The 19,635-nt window shown below is 43.6% G+C and overlaps 1 protein-coding gene across 1 annotated transcript in view; it reads left to right on the top strand.

Annotated features, from left to right (window-relative positions):
* vldlr (very low density lipoprotein receptor) overlaps positions 1-19,635 on the top strand; it is a 38,896-nt gene that overhangs the window by 15,167 nt on the left and 4,094 nt on the right. The window contains exons 12-16 of the mRNA XM_020938402.2: positions 738-962; positions 3,995-4,113; positions 4,311-4,450; positions 4,550-4,691; positions 5,845-5,994. Coding sequence (XP_020794061.1) covers positions 738-962; positions 3,995-4,113; positions 4,311-4,450; positions 4,550-4,691; positions 5,845-5,994 — 776 coding nt within the window. The remainder of the gene's footprint in view (positions 1-737; positions 963-3,994; positions 4,114-4,310; positions 4,451-4,549; positions 4,692-5,844; positions 5,995-19,635) is intronic.

Genomic DNA, 19,635 nt, shown 5'->3' with positions numbered 1-19,635 from the left:
TAGGACCCAAAAATCTGGTTCCCATGAGGTAAATCCTTCAATATTAGGTCAGGGGTATAGTTTAAAGTGAAGATTCACAAGATCAGAAAAGCTTGTCTTTTCTTAAATTACTACTTGAATGTTTCCTGTATATGTTTTTCGTTCTGCATTGAAGCCAGTAGTAATTGAAAATGTCTCTACAGCCCACTTTAGGTCCAGATATGAACTAAATTTGCAATATTAATTCACCAAGGACTATAATTTTTATTTGGGAGCCTCGGGGGCTTCTGGTATAAAGTTTCTGAAGTTTGGTTTGAGGAATGTATTGGACTGAATGGATTAACAGCGGCTGTTTTGTCACAAATCTGGTGGTGTCATTCTGATGGCCATGGTATGGCCACTCCCACACACACCAATAGCTGCTTTTTCCATTCACACCATCCTTTATAGCACAAACTCTTGAGTTATTTGGACATTACAACACAGGGCTCAAGCGGTTTCTCTCTGCTTGTACATATCCAAAATGGGCCTTCAATAGAACAAAGAGCTAAAACCTGGACAACAGAAATGGGAAATAATGTGTTTTAGGTTTGTTTTTTAGTGTTGGTGTGTACCTGCAGTTATTGTAACTCAGGTACACACTGTTATTTATTATAACGAGCAAAGTTATTGTGCTCAGCCATCAGAATGACACCCACAAGAGCACATTTCATCACCTGTAAAGTATATAAATGGAATGCGTGATGTGTGTGTTGCAGCACGGTTCTGGACAGACGTGGAGATCCCAGTGCTCACGTCAAAGTGCTGGAGAATGTGCAGACTCCTGTGGGCGTGGCCGTGGACTGGATCTACAAACACCTGTACTGGTCTGACCTGGCCACCAAGACCATCTCTGTGTCCACTTTCAATGGCACCAAGCACAAGGTCCTGTTGGACAGAGGCCTGAAGGAGCCTGCCTCCATCGCTGTGGACCCCCTCTCTGGGTCAGTATCTCCTCAGCACCTCCAATCCAGTTCAGTTCAATCCTTTTTATTTATATAGCACATTTCATAAACAAATAGTTTCCAAAGAGCTGCACAAATACACAATAATAATTATAACAACAATATAATAAAATAAACGTTCAGATTTAATCATACTAGTGTTAAAACAATAAAACAAGTCCAATAAAATAAGAACAAAAAACATAGAATAGCAATAAATAAATAAAACCAATAAAATAAATGAAAGACACAGAGGAGAACACAACTCACGCAGTGTTAAAAGCCAGAGAATAAAAGTGGGTCTTAAGACGACTTAAAACACTCCACTGTGGAGGCTGTTGGGATATGGGGGGGCAGAGCATTCCAGAGTTTGTGTTCCAAAGTTCCACTTCAGCTGGCTCCTCTCGATGTGGAGGAGCAGCGGCTTTACTCTAAGCCCCTCCCATGTAACTGAGCTCCTCACTCTGTCTCTAAGGGAGCGCCCAGCCGCTCAATCCTCGGAGGAACGAGGATTGAGCAGTAAATCAAGGGCTTCATCTTTCGGCTCAACTCGCTCTTCACCACAACGGTCCGATACAGCGACCACATCACTGCAGATGCTGCACCGATCTGCCTGTCAATCTCACGCTCCATCCTCCCCTCACTCGTGAACAAGACCCCGAGATACTTGAACTCCTCCACTTGAGGCAGGGACTCTCCACCCACCTGGAGAGGGCAAGACACCTTTTTCCTGTCGAGAACCATGGCCTCGGACTTGGAAGAGCTGATCTTCATCCCTGTTGCTTCACACTCGGCTGCAAACTGTCCCAATGCACACTGCAGGTCCTGGCCTAATGAAGCCAACAGCACAACATCATCTGTGAACAGCAGAGATGATACTGTGGTCCCCAAACCAGACCCCCTCCGGCCCCTCACTGTGACTAAAAATTCTGTCCATAAATACAATGAACAGAACCGGTGACAAAGGGCAGCCCTGGCGGAGTCCAACATGCACCGAGAACAGGTCTGACTTACTGCCGGCAATGAACACAGCTCCTGCTCCGGTCATACAGGGACCGGACAGCCCTTAGCAAAGGGCCCCGGACCCCATACTTCCAGAGCACCCCCCACAGGACACCACGAGGGACACGGTTAAATGCCTTCTCCAGAAAGCACATGTGGACTGGTTGGGCAAACTCCCATGAACCCTCGAGCACCCGATGGAGAGTGTAGAGCTGGTCCAGTGTTCCACGGCCACCCTCCTCCTCCTGAATTCGAGGTTCGACTATAGGCCGGAATCGATCACCACGTGATGTTGCAGAGACGTGTCAGCCAAGACAGCCCCACAACATCCAGAGACTTAAGGTACTCGGGACAGATCTCATCTACCAGTGGACCCAACTCACAACCAGGTGGTGATCAGTTGACAGCTCTGTCTCTCTCTTCACCCGAGTGTCCAAGACACGCAGCCAGAGGTCAGATGACATAACGACAAAGTCATCGACCTCGGGCCTAGGGCGTCCTGGTGCCACTTGCACTGATGGACACCCTTGTGCTCAAACATGGTGTTTGTTATGGACTCTATGGATCCTCCCGTGGGTGGTGGGTCCATGGGAGGACGGCCCCACATCATTCCATCGAACTGAGCCCAGCCGGGCCCTGTGGGGAACACCCGGCCACCAGGCACTTGCTGGCGAGTACCCACCCCAGGCCTGGCTCCACAATGAGGCCTGGTAACGCCAATCTGGACGACGTTGCTGGCCTATGTTTGTCCTTCGTCATATGGGGCTTCTGGACCGCTCTTGGTCTGACCCGTCCCCCAGGACCTGTTTGCCTTGGGTGACCCTACCAGAGGCTTAAAGCCCCCTACAGCATAGCTCCCAGGATAATTCGGGCACAAACCCCTCCACCACGTTAAGGTGGCTGTTCACCATTTGCACGGTGGCTGAGTGGCTAGCACTCATACCTCACAGCAAGAAGGTTCCGGGTTTGATCCCCGAGTCGCCCGGGCCTTTCTGTGTGGAGTTTGCATGTTTCTCCATCCTAGTCCGGTTCCTTAAATACTTTTGTGGGAATTTTTGGGGGGATTTGCAAACCTATATATTTTTTGGAAAGGTTATAGTATATGGAGTCAGAAAATCAATGTTTGCATTTGCCCACATGTCTATATGGTGGCCATATTGAATATTTTTTTTAAATGCCGCCAAAAATCTCTTTTTGAAATATTTCAGCCTCTGAATAACTTAAAATGTTGATTTTTAACTGCTAAACCCGCATTTTCAGGGTCAGGGAATCAAATGGTTCTTTTCATACAAAAATGCAACACAAAGTGCATGCTTCACATGCTTTATCAAAAACAGGACAACACAACAACAAAAGCATCATATAAAGACCACCATAGAACATAAATAACAGACCAAGTATGACCACGAGTGATGCACCAATAGGACCTTTAAGTCATTCTTTACAGGCAAGCTCTTCGCAATCTTCTATTCTGTTAGTAACTGCACACTCCCTAAGCACAGTTTTGATTGCACATAGTCTGGTGCAGTGGGTGAGCAGAAGTGTCCATGATGGAGGAGAGCAGTGTCCTCCTGTCCCTCACTGTGACAAATGTCTCCAGCTCACAGCTAATCACATGACCAGCTTTACGGATCAGTTTGTTAATCCTTCCAATAAACAAGTGCAAATTAAATAAAATATAACTTCAGTTATGTTTTTGATGAGTGAACAATGTTATAACACAAAAAGTAAATTTTCTTCTTTTAAAAGTGAGCAGGTAGATGAAATCTTTGTTATATGCACAGTTCTGAGGCTGTCTGAGCAGAGGCCTCTCTTACATATGTTGCAATGGAGGAAGCTGAGCGCACTCTTGGTGCTTTAATTTTTTCTTCAGCTGAAATGGAGATCAGTGTCCTGTGCTAACCTAACCTCCCTTGGCATGCAGCCTGTGGTATATTAATATAGTTTGTGCATCTTATTTTTGCAAAATAAAGCCTTTTACATACTATATAACTAACCCTAGTCTCAGTGATTAAACTGTGTGTGTTTAGGTTTCTGTACTGGTCAGACTGGGGAGAACCGGCCAAGATTGAGAAGTCTGGAATGAACGGGATGGACAAACAAGTCCTGGTGGCAACAGACATCCAGTGGCCCAATGGGATCACCCTGGGTAAGACCAGCATTACAGACACATTAAATACCATACTGGCATCAGGTATTTGAAGTCCTTTCGGAGCCAGACCATACATTAATATACACATAGATTAATTAATAAATAATCTGTATATCTCTCTCTCTGTCTCTGTCTCATTATCTCTTTGTCCCTCTCTCTGTCCCCGTCCCTGTCCCCCTCTCTCTGTTGGTCAGACCTTATTAAAGGGCGCCTGTACTGGGTGGACTCGAAGCTGCACATGCTCAGTAGTGTGGACCTGAACGGGGACAACAGGAAGAAAGTGCTGCAGTCGGCAGAGTTCCTGGGGCACCCCTTTGCCCTCACCGTGTTTGAGGTAATAGCCACACCCATGCAGCCAGTGTGCTCATGGATCACCCTTCTACATTTATTATTATGAACCGTTGAGTAATGGAGGGTCGTGTGCTCTGTATAGGATCGGGTTTTCTGGACGGATGGAGAAAACAAAGCCATATATGGAGCTAATAAGTTCAGTGGGTCTGAGGTGGTGACACTAGCCAGTAACCTCAACGACCCTCAGGACATCATCGTGTACCACGAACTCATCCAGCTCTCTGGTATGACACTGTGAACCTTTAGATCAGGCATGTCCAAACTATGGCCCGGGGGCCAAATGCGGCCCTCAGACAATTTTTTCTTGGCTCTCAGGCTTCCAGGTGAATTGGCCCAAATTACCTTGCATCAATTAAAAAATATTTTTTTACTGCAAGTTATTTGAAAATCTGCCTTGATAAAGCTAATATTTCATATTTAGTGTGTGGTTTTAAGGATCTTAGCAAGAATAAAGACTGATGGTTCATTCTAACGTGTTAAACATGCAGACATTTCAATTATTCCCTGTACTGAGCATCAGTCTACAGCCCTCGATCGGCCCTCTGCTTTGTCTGTGTTTAGATATGTGGCCCTTGATGAAAAAAGTTTGGACACCCCTGCTTTAGATGAGTGCTATAAGTGCTCTAAGTGTGATTGCACATGTCCGTCTATGAAATGCTATGAAATGGCATGGCAAGCTTTTATTGTCACACCAGATTCACAGCACATATTGGCAAAATATTCATAGGCTTTTGAGGCACTTCTCTGTGTGTTGCGGTTTGATGTAGAATTCATAAAATCGATTGTTGCACTGAAAGAACCTTATGCAAGATTTTGGTTTTAAATTCCAATACCAAACTGTCCCCAGATTCAAAATGATCAACTTCAAATCAAATATAACTTTACCTGATAGCAACTGCAATGCAGATTTATTTTTTATTACAAAAACATTGGACATGTATTTGGTGCGTGGTTCTCAAGACGATTATCCAATCAGAAAAGCCTCAGGAGTCTCATTTGGGTTGCCAGTTTCAATGCTGAAATCTAGGTGGTTTAAACCTAAAAGGACTCTCTGATCTGAATGATCATGACCTAAAACCCCCAGCACTCTGCAGCTGCACTAACATATATTGTCCAAATATTGTCTATCTGCAGTCAGCCAGTTTTAAAAAAAATACTACAATCATGGCAGATTCTAAGAGCACAGGCTACATACACTTCATTTAACTTGGACAACAGACTACTTGTCACTGCTTTATCCATGTGTAAAGTACAGAAAAGGTGTGCAGTTTTGGTTGGCCAGGCTAATAAAATCATGTTTTTGAATCTTTGTACTTTATTTCCATGAAGAATCTGTTCTCCTCAAATGTACAGTCTGATATCCTGTCCTCTGCTCAGGGACAAACTGGTGTCTGGAGAAGGGGGAGAATGGAGGCTGCAGCTACATGTGCCTCCCTGCTCCTCAGATCAACAAACACTCGCCCAAGTACACGTGTGTGTGTCCGGAGGGCCAGGAGCTGCAGGAGGACGGGTTACGCTGCCGCACAGGTCAGACCTACTGCATTTAATACAGTTTGCCCACACTACCAAAGGTTTGCTGTTAGATTCCCACTCCCACTAGTGCGTATGGGTGTATGGTTCCTTCATGTGTAGTGCTTTGAGCCCAGAGAAAAGTGCTGTAAAAATGTGACCACTTTGCATTTAAATTCAATGAGTTGACTTTTTAACCAGTTTTTTAAAAGAACGGGGTGCTATACAAATATTGATACTTTGCAGCTGAAGTCATCAACATTGCCTGGGGATGTCTGAGAATAAAGTCTGTTAGACTTTATTCTGAGCTTTGTTTTGACATGATCTGACCAGAACGGACTTAGCTGGAACTACAACTGGCAGGTCCCTCTCAAATGACATTATAGTCACAAGTTAGCTAGCATTAGCCAACAGTCTTTCAGTTTGCCACCCTTGTTAGGGACTAAAACAATAAGTAATGAGTAGGGATGGATACTGTTTGACTTTTTCAACACCAGTACTTTAATAATGCCAGCCTTTTGATATCAGTTCCTGAACAGTTCTTTTTTTCGGTGTCTGTATTTTTTGTAAATGTAAATTAATGGACAATATTACTAAGAAAATACTTTTTTAAATTCCTTGAATTACATTATAACTACGTCAATTTATATTTTAAAATATATGGTTACCTAAGCAGAGGAGGAGGATTATGATGAAGAGAACACACATAGGACTATGGTAGGGCTAGGGGGTAAAAACTCACTATTTTCCCATATTTGATCTTCTTCCAGCTTCCACTGAAAACACAGACAGGCATAAGACAGCAGTATGTCAGGATCACTACAGTCTTTATTTCTTGTTGTTAGGACCAGTAATTCTGGAAATAAATGGTGAGAAAATAGCTGTTAACTTTCCGTAACTTAGATTGTAGTGATCAGAAGCAAAAGAGGAGAAAAGGTGTGGAGCTGTATGAGAGGGAGCGGGGGAGAGGGGCAGATGGCTACACACACACGCACGCACACACACACACACATACGCAGAGACACACATGCAGACACATGCAGGCACACACACAGTCACACTAGTCTTCGCCGTGGCCTCTTTTACAGTTACATTTCTTCATCTCTACAATAGTTTAAATGTAGTTTACCCAAATCAGTAACCTTTGTGTTACTGCAGGACTGGGTGCATCATATGACAAGGCGACAAGACTTTGTCTTTGCAAAAACTGACTCAGTGGGCTTTACCAAGCTGTGAACGTTAAAATGCTTTTCAGCAGTTTTGTTTTGGCACCAAAACATTATTTCAAAAGCTGTTGGGATTTAAATGAGTTATTTCTTGTTTTTTATTTTTTTTTTATGAAAGAAAAAGATTAGGCTTATATTTGAGGGCACAAGGTCAACTTGTACCCAAGCAACAAGACTTTTGTCAGGGACTGTAGATTACAGCCTCGTCTGTGATCAATAAGTGATCAGTCAGTTAGTGGGTGTGTATAAAAAGAACCTCAGCACACCAGACCTTCACATCGACTGCAACTTGACCTCTGACAACATGCCTAAGATCCACCCTGAGACCAAAGCGTTAATTATCAAGAGGCTGAAGACCAGATCCACTGCTGAAGTGGCTGACACCTTCAATGTGTCTTGGCATCAATTACAAAGAAAAAGATTTGAAGAGACTGGAGATGATTTTGACAAGCCGAGGTCCGGTAGACCCGTTTATATTAAACATAATTTGGGAGGGTTTTAATCTTTTATATGAGCCATTTCTAAAACCCATGGATTAATTAAAAGTCAGGTTATAAGCTGTTGTTTCTACAAAATGGAGAAGTGACAGAGCTTTTGTCAGGGACTGTATAAACTCTGTAGGCATTGTTATGTTCCAGCTTAGGGACAGACGGTGCTCCCTGACTCAAGACAACTTTCTTCAGTTCTTTTTATTATTTGATGTTTGCATTGGAGAAATTCCTCAACATGGTGCATTTTGTCCTGCTCCAGAGCCTGTGTGGTGCATGCTCATGTGCAGGGTTGCACAGGACTATAAAGAACCGGTGCAGTGTCCGGCTGCCTCACTGGACTTATGGTGATGCCATTCCACTGGAGTAGCCCCATGCACTCCACAAGGCTCTGACTCAGGAGTAGAGTACAGGCTACTCAATCTAAGCTGACAAAATCAATACTGCAGTAAACTGTATTGAGTGAGCACAGGCAGTGAAAAGCAGTGTATGGCTAATGATGTCTCTGTGGTCAGTGGTCAGTAATATTACTGTACTGGTTACACAGTGGTTGACTCTTTCCTCACAGCGAGAAGGTCCTAGTTCACTTCCTAGTAAGGGCAGATGCTTATGTTTTGAAGTACATGTACTGGCTCACTTTACAACTAGTGAACTAATGTACTGTAGAGTAGATCTACTTTCATCATCCAATGAGAGCCCACACAAAGGCCTTAGTGTCCATAGACATGTTGGGAATGCTGCAACAGCTGTTGGAGCCACAGTGACGCTACAGCCCCTGGCTCTCTTTAGTACATGAGACTGTGTGCTTTTTAAGCCAGTGACAAGGAAATTACATTTAAAAGAGAGAATAAAAGCGTTTGTCCTTTAATGGTCTATCAGTCTATGCTTAGGTTTTTAAATCTTCTGACTGTACCTGCATGTAACCAAATGGAGCACTGTTCAGACTTTGGAAGAAGAAATATCATATTTAAGTGTTGATAAATGTAATGCATTTGCCGGGGCGAGGCGGAGCCAGGCCGTAGTCTAGTTTTCCTTAACATGAACACAACTGCTTATAACTTTCATATAAAAATGTCTTTCAGTTTTAGAGAAAATCTGACAAAAAATGAATCACAATTCCATATTTGTGAGCACTATGGGAATCATCTTGACACAGCAAATCAAATGGTTTCTTGGTACATCCCAGAGCCTGCAGTTATTCAGATCATGTCTTATCAAAACAAGTCCAAACAACTATTGTACCAGCCAGGTCTTATAGCTGCAGATATGTTCCAAATAGTCAGGGTTCCCACACGTCCTTGAAAACCTGGAAAATAATTGGGCTGTTTTCCCAACATGGAAAACACATGAAAATCAAGAAAAGGACAGAATGTCTTGGGAAATAAAAAAAAATGTCCTTGAAAATGTCTTTGCTTTGCTGTAGTTAGACTGAGTAATAGAGATTGTTGGTGCATCAGGGTAAAAAAGAGCAGTTGTGATTTTGAAAAACTTCAAAAACCCACTAAAGTGCAGGGCATTACCCCCTTCATTTGTACTGAATTTCTTGAGGTCACTCAAACCCTCTTAAACTTTTTTTTAGTTTACCTGCTGTATGTTCTTCTTTTATAAGAACAAGAGCATTTTTTTATCAAGATCAAGAACATTTTTTATGTCTAAAAATACAATGCAGTTGTACCACAATCTGAAATGAATATATAGAATACATGAATATAATTGTTGCGTTTGCCTTGGAGTGTACAACTTGAGAATAGTTAGGCTGCAGTATATGTCCTCAGTACATGATTACATGATTAGTCCAGGAAAATGATTTCAAGAGAAGTGAGGGAACCCTGATAGGAACACCCTGCTCTCAAATGATAATGCTCTGGACTAGGGCTGTGCAAAAATATTGAAATATTGATATATCGTATTGTTTAATGTAATTATACAGTATCCGTATCGGGGACTGCTGTATCGAGATATCAGCAAGAGTATTTTTGGTATATTTTACTAAATTACTTTGTTACACTGCTAGAGTTTTGTTGCTTGTTTAGAGGAAGGAAATGTGTTTATGCAACACATTTGCCATTTTCAGTTTTGATGATAAAAATGTTTGCGTTTCATATGAAATCTGCACAAGAAATGGTTTAACAGACACTTTTAGTACCACAGCCACGATTTAGCCATTATTTTTTATTGAGCTGGATCAAATTGATTTGAAATATATAAAATTGAACTGAAAGTGCACTGTATCGATATCAACTTCTTAACGATACCCATCCCTACTACGGATGTTCATGTTGTTTTTGAAATCAACAAACATTTGCCTGCATGCTCTGAGCTCGCGTCTCGAGTTGGAGGCGGCCCTGTGCCTCCAACTCGAGAAGCTTTAATGTAACAGCGGTCTCTGCCTCAATTTCCATTTTTCGGATTTGGATTTGTAACTCCATATGGGCTTTGCGCTCCTTCTTCTCCTCGGCCTCCATTCGCAGCCGCTCCAGGCGCAACGTTCGCTGAGCCGCGGCTTTCCTGGAACCGGGTAAGCTAGGGGGCGAAAGGGGGTTGAACCGGGGGAGCGTGTGCGGGTGATCAGGCCGTCCAGCAGTCCCAGCAACCTCTCCTTCCACACCTGGAGGAGTCGACAGACCCTCCTCTTTGGGAGAGAAGGCAAACCTGGAGGTAGTTGCATCCGGTCACACATCTTTCTGTTCCGCAGCCTGTGCCTCTGGCTGCTCCTCTGGGTTATCCGCAGTCTGCCGTGTTCCACCAACCAGTCTACTACAATGGATTTTAGCTTGGCTTTTCTCAAGGTTTTAGAAAAGGACATTTGAAGGCACTCTGCAATTTTGATCAAATCATCCTTTCTACATAGTTCAATTTCAGCCAATGTGGGCTGTTCCAAAAATTTCTCGAGATTGAACGTAGCCATTTGTCCAATAAATGCACTTACCTGCTTACAAAAAATTTACTTACCTACTCTGTAAAAATTATCAAGTACAATTTTTAGTCTCGGGAAATGGGTTACATTGATCCTGGACGAGCCCCCATTTGTTACGTCCCCTTTGCTAGGGGAGAAAGGGAAGTAACAAAAAAAACTGGATGTTAAAGGTTTAACAAAAAATTGTGCATTTATTATTTACAGTGTAAGGGAAGACAAAAAAAGGTGAAAATAAATCAGAGTTAAACAAAATAATCTAATAAACTAAAGAGCCCTAACTAAATACAAAGTACCAAATCTAACTCAAGGTTTACTGTGAACAAAAAAGGTGTCTCAATGAACTAAACGAGGCAATAGCCGGCAATATAACAAAATGAGACAACCCAACATCAAACAAAAGGGGCGAGCTGGCCGCAGTGATCCAGCCGCCTCGAGCAGGCGGAAGATGGTCCCTTTTCAATCCCCGGCTATCACAGGTGTCATCCGCAGATTGGTGGGAGCGCAGGGCTGAAGGGCCAATCACTGACGCGCTGCGACGCCAGCCTCCGTCCCGCGTCGGGTACTCCCGCGCATCTGGGTCCAGGGCTCGTGGACCAGGAGCATCATGTGCAGACAAAAGCAAATGCAGAAGAACGGGAGTACTTTAAACAAATATCAAAGGGCCAGGGCCTGTAACAGCTCTCATTTAGAAAACTTAACATGCAATTCTTATTTCATATGTAAAAAAAAAAAAAAAAACTTCCTCAAACTGAGTCACTCATTGTCTCTATCAGCACAGTTCTCCTTATGCCTTATTTCTCAAATCTTCCATGCACAAAGTGCAACATTTTTGACTGATTGAAGATTTTGATGTAAAGTTATCTTTAGAGAAAAGTTTTGTATCTTTTTTACGTACACACTTTTGACTATGTGTATGCTCTGAACTAGGGCTGCACAATATGAAAAAAGTGATATTGTCTGTCTCAGTTGTCCAGGTAGGATCCATAGCAAAAGAAAAATTCAATCAAAAACTTTTGTCCAGTGACAGAATTGAAGACGTTTCTCAGCTCATCCAAGCTGCTTCAGTTCTTATATCTGCCTGAAAAGGAGGAGCTATCTACACTGAAAATACTCTGAAACTGTAAACAAGTATGTTCGTTTCAGTTTGTTAGCTGAGTCTATTGAACTGCACTAAGTGTGAACTGTGCCTGAGTCAAATTGGCATAATCACCAAGGCCCCTGATGTGTTTTCACACCTCGGAGCCTGAACAGGCTGTCACTATTTTTTTTTTAGTTTAGATTTAGGTCTGACAATGGAATTGTAAATAGGAGAGAGGTTATGATTATCTTTCCTCACAAAAATAGCCTCTTTAATTCCCCTCTCAAACTACTTCTTTTCTGTGGCTAAGATCTGTAACTCACAACCTCAAAGGAGTGGTTAGTGGCTTTAAGATGTAGGTGTACATCAGACTGGGGTCCCGTCTCACTCTTGTCTGTGATGAAGTGGCTGATTTGTTTCTCCAATATAAAGCTCACTGCAGTTCTCTGCTACACTGAATGGAGTAGACCACATTGCTTTGTGTTTTGTTATTTGGACTTACCAGTTTTTGTCCAGTTTCTGTCGTAAAGTGTTTTTGGGTTTGAGTGGGATTTCATGTTGTCTGAAAATGCTCTGTAGTTTTTCAGAAACACCAGCCATGTCAGGAATAGTTGCACCCTTTCTGCTAGGTTCTGATTGTCTGTCAGGTTTTTTTTTTTTTTTTTTACCTCTTAATTCTATTAGAAGCTCATTTTGGATATCCACAAGCAGAGAGGGCTTTCTGCACATGTTGTTCTTCCACCTTTCCCTCTGCAGAGAGAATTTTTCTTTTGGCTACAAAAACTTCATATATTCCATAAATATGTTTTGTATTCTGATAGCAGTATTATTGCGGTATATTTCAATATACTTTTGACACATTACAAGTTCAGTTACAAAGACCAACCCAAGTGTAATATAGGACTTAATAGGACAATGGATGGAAATGAGCCTTAGGCTACAATCCGGTGTGTTTACATTCATGTTGTGTTGTTTGTCCATTAACATGCTCTGTCCCAGTCAAATAAATAAATAAAATAATAATAATATGGAAAATCAAGAGTAAAAGCTGTTTTACTTTGATAAATGAGCTTTGTGACACACATATTGATTTGAACTGGACTACAAACCAGCCTTCATGTGTATGCTACGTGTATGCTATGTTACTGACTGTTGGCTAATACTTTGGTGTTTCATTATTCATCAGAGAGCTCCTCTGAGACCTAGTCCATTTCCACACACTCTCACTGAGCTGCTTCAAAATAGAACGACTGCTACACTTCTTAATCTGCTGTGAGGATCTGCTACTCACTTGTTTCCATGAAGATGTTATTGCTTTGCCTGAAATGTTTCACAATATGGCATTTAAGTGATTTTTCACATTTAATTCCAGGTGTTTTTATTGCTCAGTTGTCTTGTTCCATGCAGTAAACATGTAGCCTGTCTGAAACGGTGAGCCTGCTGTGCACTATAATAGAAGGATTCTGGCACACAGAGCTTATCTTGTGGCTGTCACCGTGTTTGTGCAGTGTATTAGACTAAGATTAGAGAGGACACGAGGAGACTGTTTACACAGTTGAATGGCACAAGAACACTATGCTTAAGAATTCAACATTTAAAGGCATTTATTACAACATTATATCAATACAACATTTAATTGTTACTCCTACTTAATATTTATATTGAAGTAAGTATACTGAGTAAATGTGACTGAGTACTACTCACATCTGTTCTCATCCAACAAAATGCCTTTTTAAAATGCAACCTTCAGTCAAAATGCTGCTTTTACAAAACACCACATAGTATAAGTGGAGTTTGCCTGAATGACAATTATTTTTTCTCATTCATTTTATTTGTTTGAGCAAGATACAATAACATCAACAACAATAACAAAAAAGAAGGATATGTGCATGCACATATTTGGGACCTGGTGCTCAAAAGGAGGAGGATGAAGTTTAAAAAACTTGGTGTCCTACTCAAATTGTTTTACATAATCATGTGGTTGACACATACAGTACATACATAATATGCACATGCACATCTAAAATATCCAGTATAAATATACATACACACACATACATACATATATACATAGACGCAGAAATATATTTTCATTTATGGTCGTACATACAAATAATAAAGAAGGCACACAGTTTATTGTTTGATTGTGAGAAACTGGGCACATACAGGCAGTTGGGTGCTTGGTCTTATCAGCTCACCTCTTTCACACTTCAAACATGGCACGTTTCCATGGTAGCGGCCATTTTTGGACTTTCCATTCCAAGCACAGTCTAAGGGCTCACCTTGGCTCTTGGTTTGATCTCTGGTTAATGAATACTTTGTGATGGATAATAACGTATAATAACTGTTCTATTTACTTAAACAAGTATGAAAACTAGATACTCATTTGAGCAAGTAACTACAGGTCACTAGACACTCACAGGACAGAAATGAGCCTTTCCTGAACAGTTATAGAAGGATCTTAAGCTGTAGCAGAACAAGTATAAATGCACCCATGGACCACTATAGAGCCTACCACTATGGATGATTTACACGTCTGTAAGGCCACGTGGTAATATATAAAAAAGTATTATTTAAAAAATATATATATATATATATTTAAAAAAAAAAAACACATTCTATTGTCTTTTTATAGCACTATCGGAATCAATATTGAGTATCAACTCATATGGACATACTAAAATTTCAAGCTATTATCATGACAACATTAGAAGGATGGCACTCTAGGTTGCAGAAAAAGGTGTCATTTGTAATATTATGACTGCCACAATTTCACAGATCAGATCAGGTTCAAATGAGTTAGGTAATAAAATGTCAATCACAATTAGCGTTTTTTTATTTCCCAAATCTACAGTCCCATTGGAGTGTGCAGAACTGGTGGAGCTGTGTGCTGTCTGCTCCTCTGGCTCTACTCCTCTGGCTCTGTTCCATTCCATTTTCTTCCGCTTATCCGGGGCCGGGTCGCGGAGGCAGCAGTCTAAGCAGGGACTCCCAGACTTCCCTTTCCACGCACACTTCCTCCAGCTCTTCCGGGGGAACCCCAAGGTGTTCCCAGGCCAGCTGAGAAACAGTCCCTCCAGCGTGTCCTGGGTCTTCCCCAGGGCCTCCTCCTGGTGGGACATGCCCAGAACACCTCCCGAGGGAGGCGTCCAGGAACAGATGCCCAAGCCACCTCAACTGGCTCCTCTCAACGTGAAGGAGCAGCGGCTCTACTCTGAGCTCCTCCTGTGTGACTGAGCTCCTCACCCTGTCTCTAAGGGAGCACCCTGCAGAGGAAACTCATTTCGGCCGCTTGTATCCGCGATCTTGTCCTATCGGTCATTACCCAGAGCTCATGACCATAGGTGAGGGTGGGAACATAGACTAACCGGTACATCGAGCTCTTTGCCTTTCAGCTCAGCTCCCTCTTCACCACAACAATCCGATACAGTGACTGCATCACTGCCGAAGCTGCACTGATCTGCCTGTCAATCTCACGCTCCATCCTCCCCTCACTCGTGAACAAGACCCCGAGATACTTGAACTCCTTCACTTGAGGCAAGGACTCTCCACCCACCCGGAAGAGGGCAAGACACCTTTTTCCTGTTGAGAACCCTGGCCTCGGAGTTGGAGGAGCTGATCTTCATCCCAGCCGCTTCACACTCGGCTGCAAACCACTCCAGTGCACACTGCAGGTCCTGGTTCGATGAAGCCAACAGCACAACATCATCTGCAAACAGCAGAGATGAGATCCTGTGGTCTCCAATCCGGACCCCCTCCGGCCCCTGACTGCACCTAGAAATTCTGTCCATAAATACAATGAACAGAACCGGTGACAAAGGGCAGCCCTGACGGAGTCCAACATGCACCGAGAACAGGTCTGACTTACTGCCGGCAATGAACACAGCTCCTGCTCCGGTCATACAGGGACTGGACAGCCCTTAGCAAAGATCCCGGACCCCATACTCCCAGAGCACCCCCACAGGACACCACGAGGGACACAGTCGAATGCCTTCTCCAGATCCACAAAGCACATGTGGACTGGTTGGGCAAACTCCCATGAACCCTCGAGCACCCGATGGAGAGTGTAGAGCTGGTCCAGTGTTCCAGGACCAAAACCACACTGCTCCTCCTGAATCCGAGGTTCGACTCCCCCTTGAACTGCCACCTTACCGTGGTGGGGGAGTTTGCATACCTAAATGATCCTAGGAGCTATGTTGCCCGGGACATTATGCCCCTGGTTGGGTCTCCCATGGCAAACAGGTCCTAGGTGACAGGGCAGACTAAGAGCACTTTATAAACCCCTATGGACAGTTTAAAAACAAGAACCCTGACGTCGCCCAATATGGCACAGCCGGGGTCCCACCCTGGAGCCAGGCCTGGGGTTGGGGCTCGAAAGCGAGCGCCTGGTGGCCGGGCCCAGCCTGAGCTTGTGCGGGAGGTTGAGAGGTACCGGCTAGATATAGTCGGGCTCACCTCCACGCGTAGCTTGGGCTCTGGTACCCAACCTCTCGAGAGGGGTTGGACCCTCCATTTTTCTGGTGTTGCCTGCAGGGAGCGGTGGTGGGCTGGTGTGGGCTCATTGCCCCACAGCTCAGCTGCCACTTGTTGGAGTTCACCCCAGTGAACGAGAGGGTCGCATCCCTGCGCCTTCGGGTCAGGGACAGGTCTCTCACTGTGGTGTCGGTCTATGGGCCGAACAGCAGTGCTGAGTACCCGGCCTTCTTGGAGTCCCTGGGAGGGGTACTAGACAGTGCACCAACTCCGGGACTCCGTTGTTCTACTGGGGGACTTCAACGCCCACGTGGGCAATGACAGTCACACCTGGAAAGGGGTGATTGGGAGGAACGGCCTCCCTGATCTGAACCCAAGCGGTGTTCTGTTACTGGACTTCTGTGCTAGTCAGTTTGTCCATAATAAACACCATGTTCGAGCACAAGGGTGTCCATAAGTGCACGTGGCACCAGGACACCCTAGGCTGGATGTAGATGATCGACTTCGTAGTCGTGTCACCTGACCTCCGGCCGCGTGTCTTGGACACTCGGGTGAAGAGAGGGGCTGAGCTGTCAACTGATCACCACCTGGTGGTGAGTTGGAGCCACTGGCGGAGGAGGAAGCCGGAAAGACCTGGCAGACCCAAGCGTGTAGTGAGGGTCTGTTGGGAACGTCTGGCGGAGCCCTCTGTCAGCAGGATTTTCAACTTGCACCTCCGGAAGAGCTTCTCCCAGATCCCGGGGGAGGTTGGGGACATGGAGTCCGAGTGGGCTCCGTTCTCCACCTCCATTATCAATACGGCCGCTCGTAGCTGTGGGTGTAAGGTCTGTGGTGCCTGCCGCTACCCATTGGTGGACGCCGGAAGTAAGGGATGCCATCAGGCTGAAGGAGTCCTATGGGCCTTGTTTGCTCGTGGGACTCCTGAGGCAACTGAAGGGTACCGATGGGCAAAGCGTGCAGAGGCAAAAACTCAGAGCTGGGAGGAGTTCGGAGAGGCCATGGAGGAGTCGAACCTCTGGCTCTGTGACTTATCTAATGTGTCCACTCCTAATCACATTTACCTGGAGTGCTATTTGACTCCTGCACATTGGTTTATTTACAAACACTGTTGAGCAGAGCTTGCATTACTGCTTGCATTTGACTATGCTTGACATCACACTCCCTTAGTCCATTTCTTTATCCAGTCCATGTTCTGAAACCGTACTTCACCTCATATCACCTCTGCCTCAGTATCCTCTGTATTAATAACCACAAGGTTTAGTTAAGGCAGGGATCACATGCGTAACACAATGCAGGTCATTGGTCTGTGTGTCTGCAGAGAGAGCACTATTGTTCAGAGCATTTACCCTGCAGCTGTACCATTGAGCCAAGTGGGCAGTGTTACCAAAAATCTATGTTCTAAATATTACTCAAGTAGACATGGATTATGTACAATAAAAATACAATATATGAAATTCACCAGGTAAAGTAGTCCTGACCAAGGGTCAGTCAAGATAAGGCTCAGTGGTTAGAGCAGTGGGTAAGGTTAGGTTTGGATGGTGTTGAGGAATTTCTAGACTACAAGCAATAAAAGAACTGAAAAGTTGTTTTGACTTAAGGAGTCTGATTTATTAAAGCAGTTTCAACACATAGGATAAGACGTAATCTCCTCTAAGGACAGGTCAGCACTAGGGATGCAACGATAGTTTTCCCATGATCGATACACATCTCGATACACAGGTCACGATATTGATTCAATTTCGATATGTTTTAAGACACAAAAAAATCTCATGTAATTTTTTTTAGTATAATATTATACTGCCAATGAGTATAATATAATAACACTATGATATAATGAAACATTACATACAATACACACAATACAGTAGAACTACTGTAAAGTTACGCTTCATATGTGAAGTGTTTTAGTTCATTTGGTTCAGTAATTTACAGCTCAGAATTTTTATTCAGTGAAAGTAAGAACAGAGTTTCTCAGCTTTTTACCAGTCTACTCTTCATACAGACTGTAGCGGAGTTACACTATCAGACTTTCCCTTTTTTGATGATGATTTGATTATTTATTTTCCTCCTTAGTCTCATTGCATCACATGCCTGTGTCCACTGCTCTGCCCCCTCCAGCAGAGACAGTACGTAGTTCCTCCCACACTGCCCCCTGCAGCAGAGATAGTACGTAGCTCCTCCCACACTGCCCCCTGCAGCAGAGATAGTACGTAGCTCCTCCCACACTGCCCCCTGCAGCAGAGATAGTACGTAGCTCCTCCCACACTGCCCCCTGCAGCAGAGATAGTACGTAGCTCCTCCCACACTGCTCTGCTACAGTCTGTGTTCTTACACACTGCACTCTCCTGTCCTCTTTCTGAACACTAAAACTGTTATATTAAATAGAAATGTCTTAACAGTTTTCTGACTTATACTTATGAGACTTTTACTTTTACTTATCAATCTTTTACTTGTGAGAAAAAGATTGTGTTTATCACGAGTCGCGTCACGTGTGCGTATACGAGCACATTTGATTAAAGCCGATATGAAGCGAAAAGCGATTCTAAAGTATTTAAAAGTGAATATGTCTGTCATTCCTGGATCTAGCAATGTAAATAAAAAGTGAGTTAAAGATAAAATCTACCCGTTAGTATATTTCAGCTGTAAGTCCATACGGAACTGTTTTCTCACTGCACCTGAGGTGCATGGAAGTACATGTGCATATTGACCATGTGTATCGAATTGTGAGACCAGTATCGAAGGATTCGACATTATATGGAATATCGCTGTATAGCGGGTGGTACCACTGGGTGTTGCTGCTGGGCCACGATATGATATGAGCAATAGACTTGATGGGGCACAAGGTCAGTGTTCTACATAAGATGACAAGATTACAGCAAGTTTTAAGTTTCACGACGTGAGTGATGTGACTCTGGGGGTGTGTTCATGGGCAGTACGGCGACAAATTATTCAGCAGATAAATACTGGTGCGGCGCTACATATTAGTATATTTATCTGTCTGTAAATTGAACTAAATGGACATAATGTAAGAGTCTACGCTTTATAAGGAGGCATAATATGCCCACGTGGACTATCTGCCTATATCAGCAAGATTTAGGCCTATAGTAGCCAGGCTGGTGCCACCTAGTGCCTCTGCTCAATTTCATTTCTCTTCAGCAACTACGTCAGGAATCAAAATATAATAAACAGTTATCAAAAACCCCGGAAGTGCAAGTTCGGGCACCAGCCAATCAGCGAAGAGTCATATATTCAGTGTTGTCAACGATTCCTGAGATCGAGGATTTAAAGCCGGAACAAAGAGATTATTTGAATTTCATCAAAGGGAAAGACATTATTGTCCTTCTTCCTACAGGATCTGGGAAAAGCTTAATATACCAGTTAGCCCTGTTAGCGGCACATTACATACGTGACTACTAAAGTGATTGGTTAAATGATAAAAAGTATCCGCCTCCCGTCGAGCAAACAAATTCTAACACT

This window comes from Boleophthalmus pectinirostris, unplaced genomic scaffold (assembly GCF_026225935.1).
Source record: "Boleophthalmus pectinirostris isolate CB_2022bp ecotype Guang Dong unplaced genomic scaffold, ASM2622593v1 HiC_scaffold_18, whole genome shotgun sequence".
Taxonomy (NCBI): domain Eukaryota; kingdom Metazoa; phylum Chordata; class Actinopteri; order Gobiiformes; family Gobiidae; genus Boleophthalmus; species Boleophthalmus pectinirostris.
Note: the sequence above shows the minus strand (reverse complement) of the source record. Positions and strands in the feature narration are given on the sequence as shown.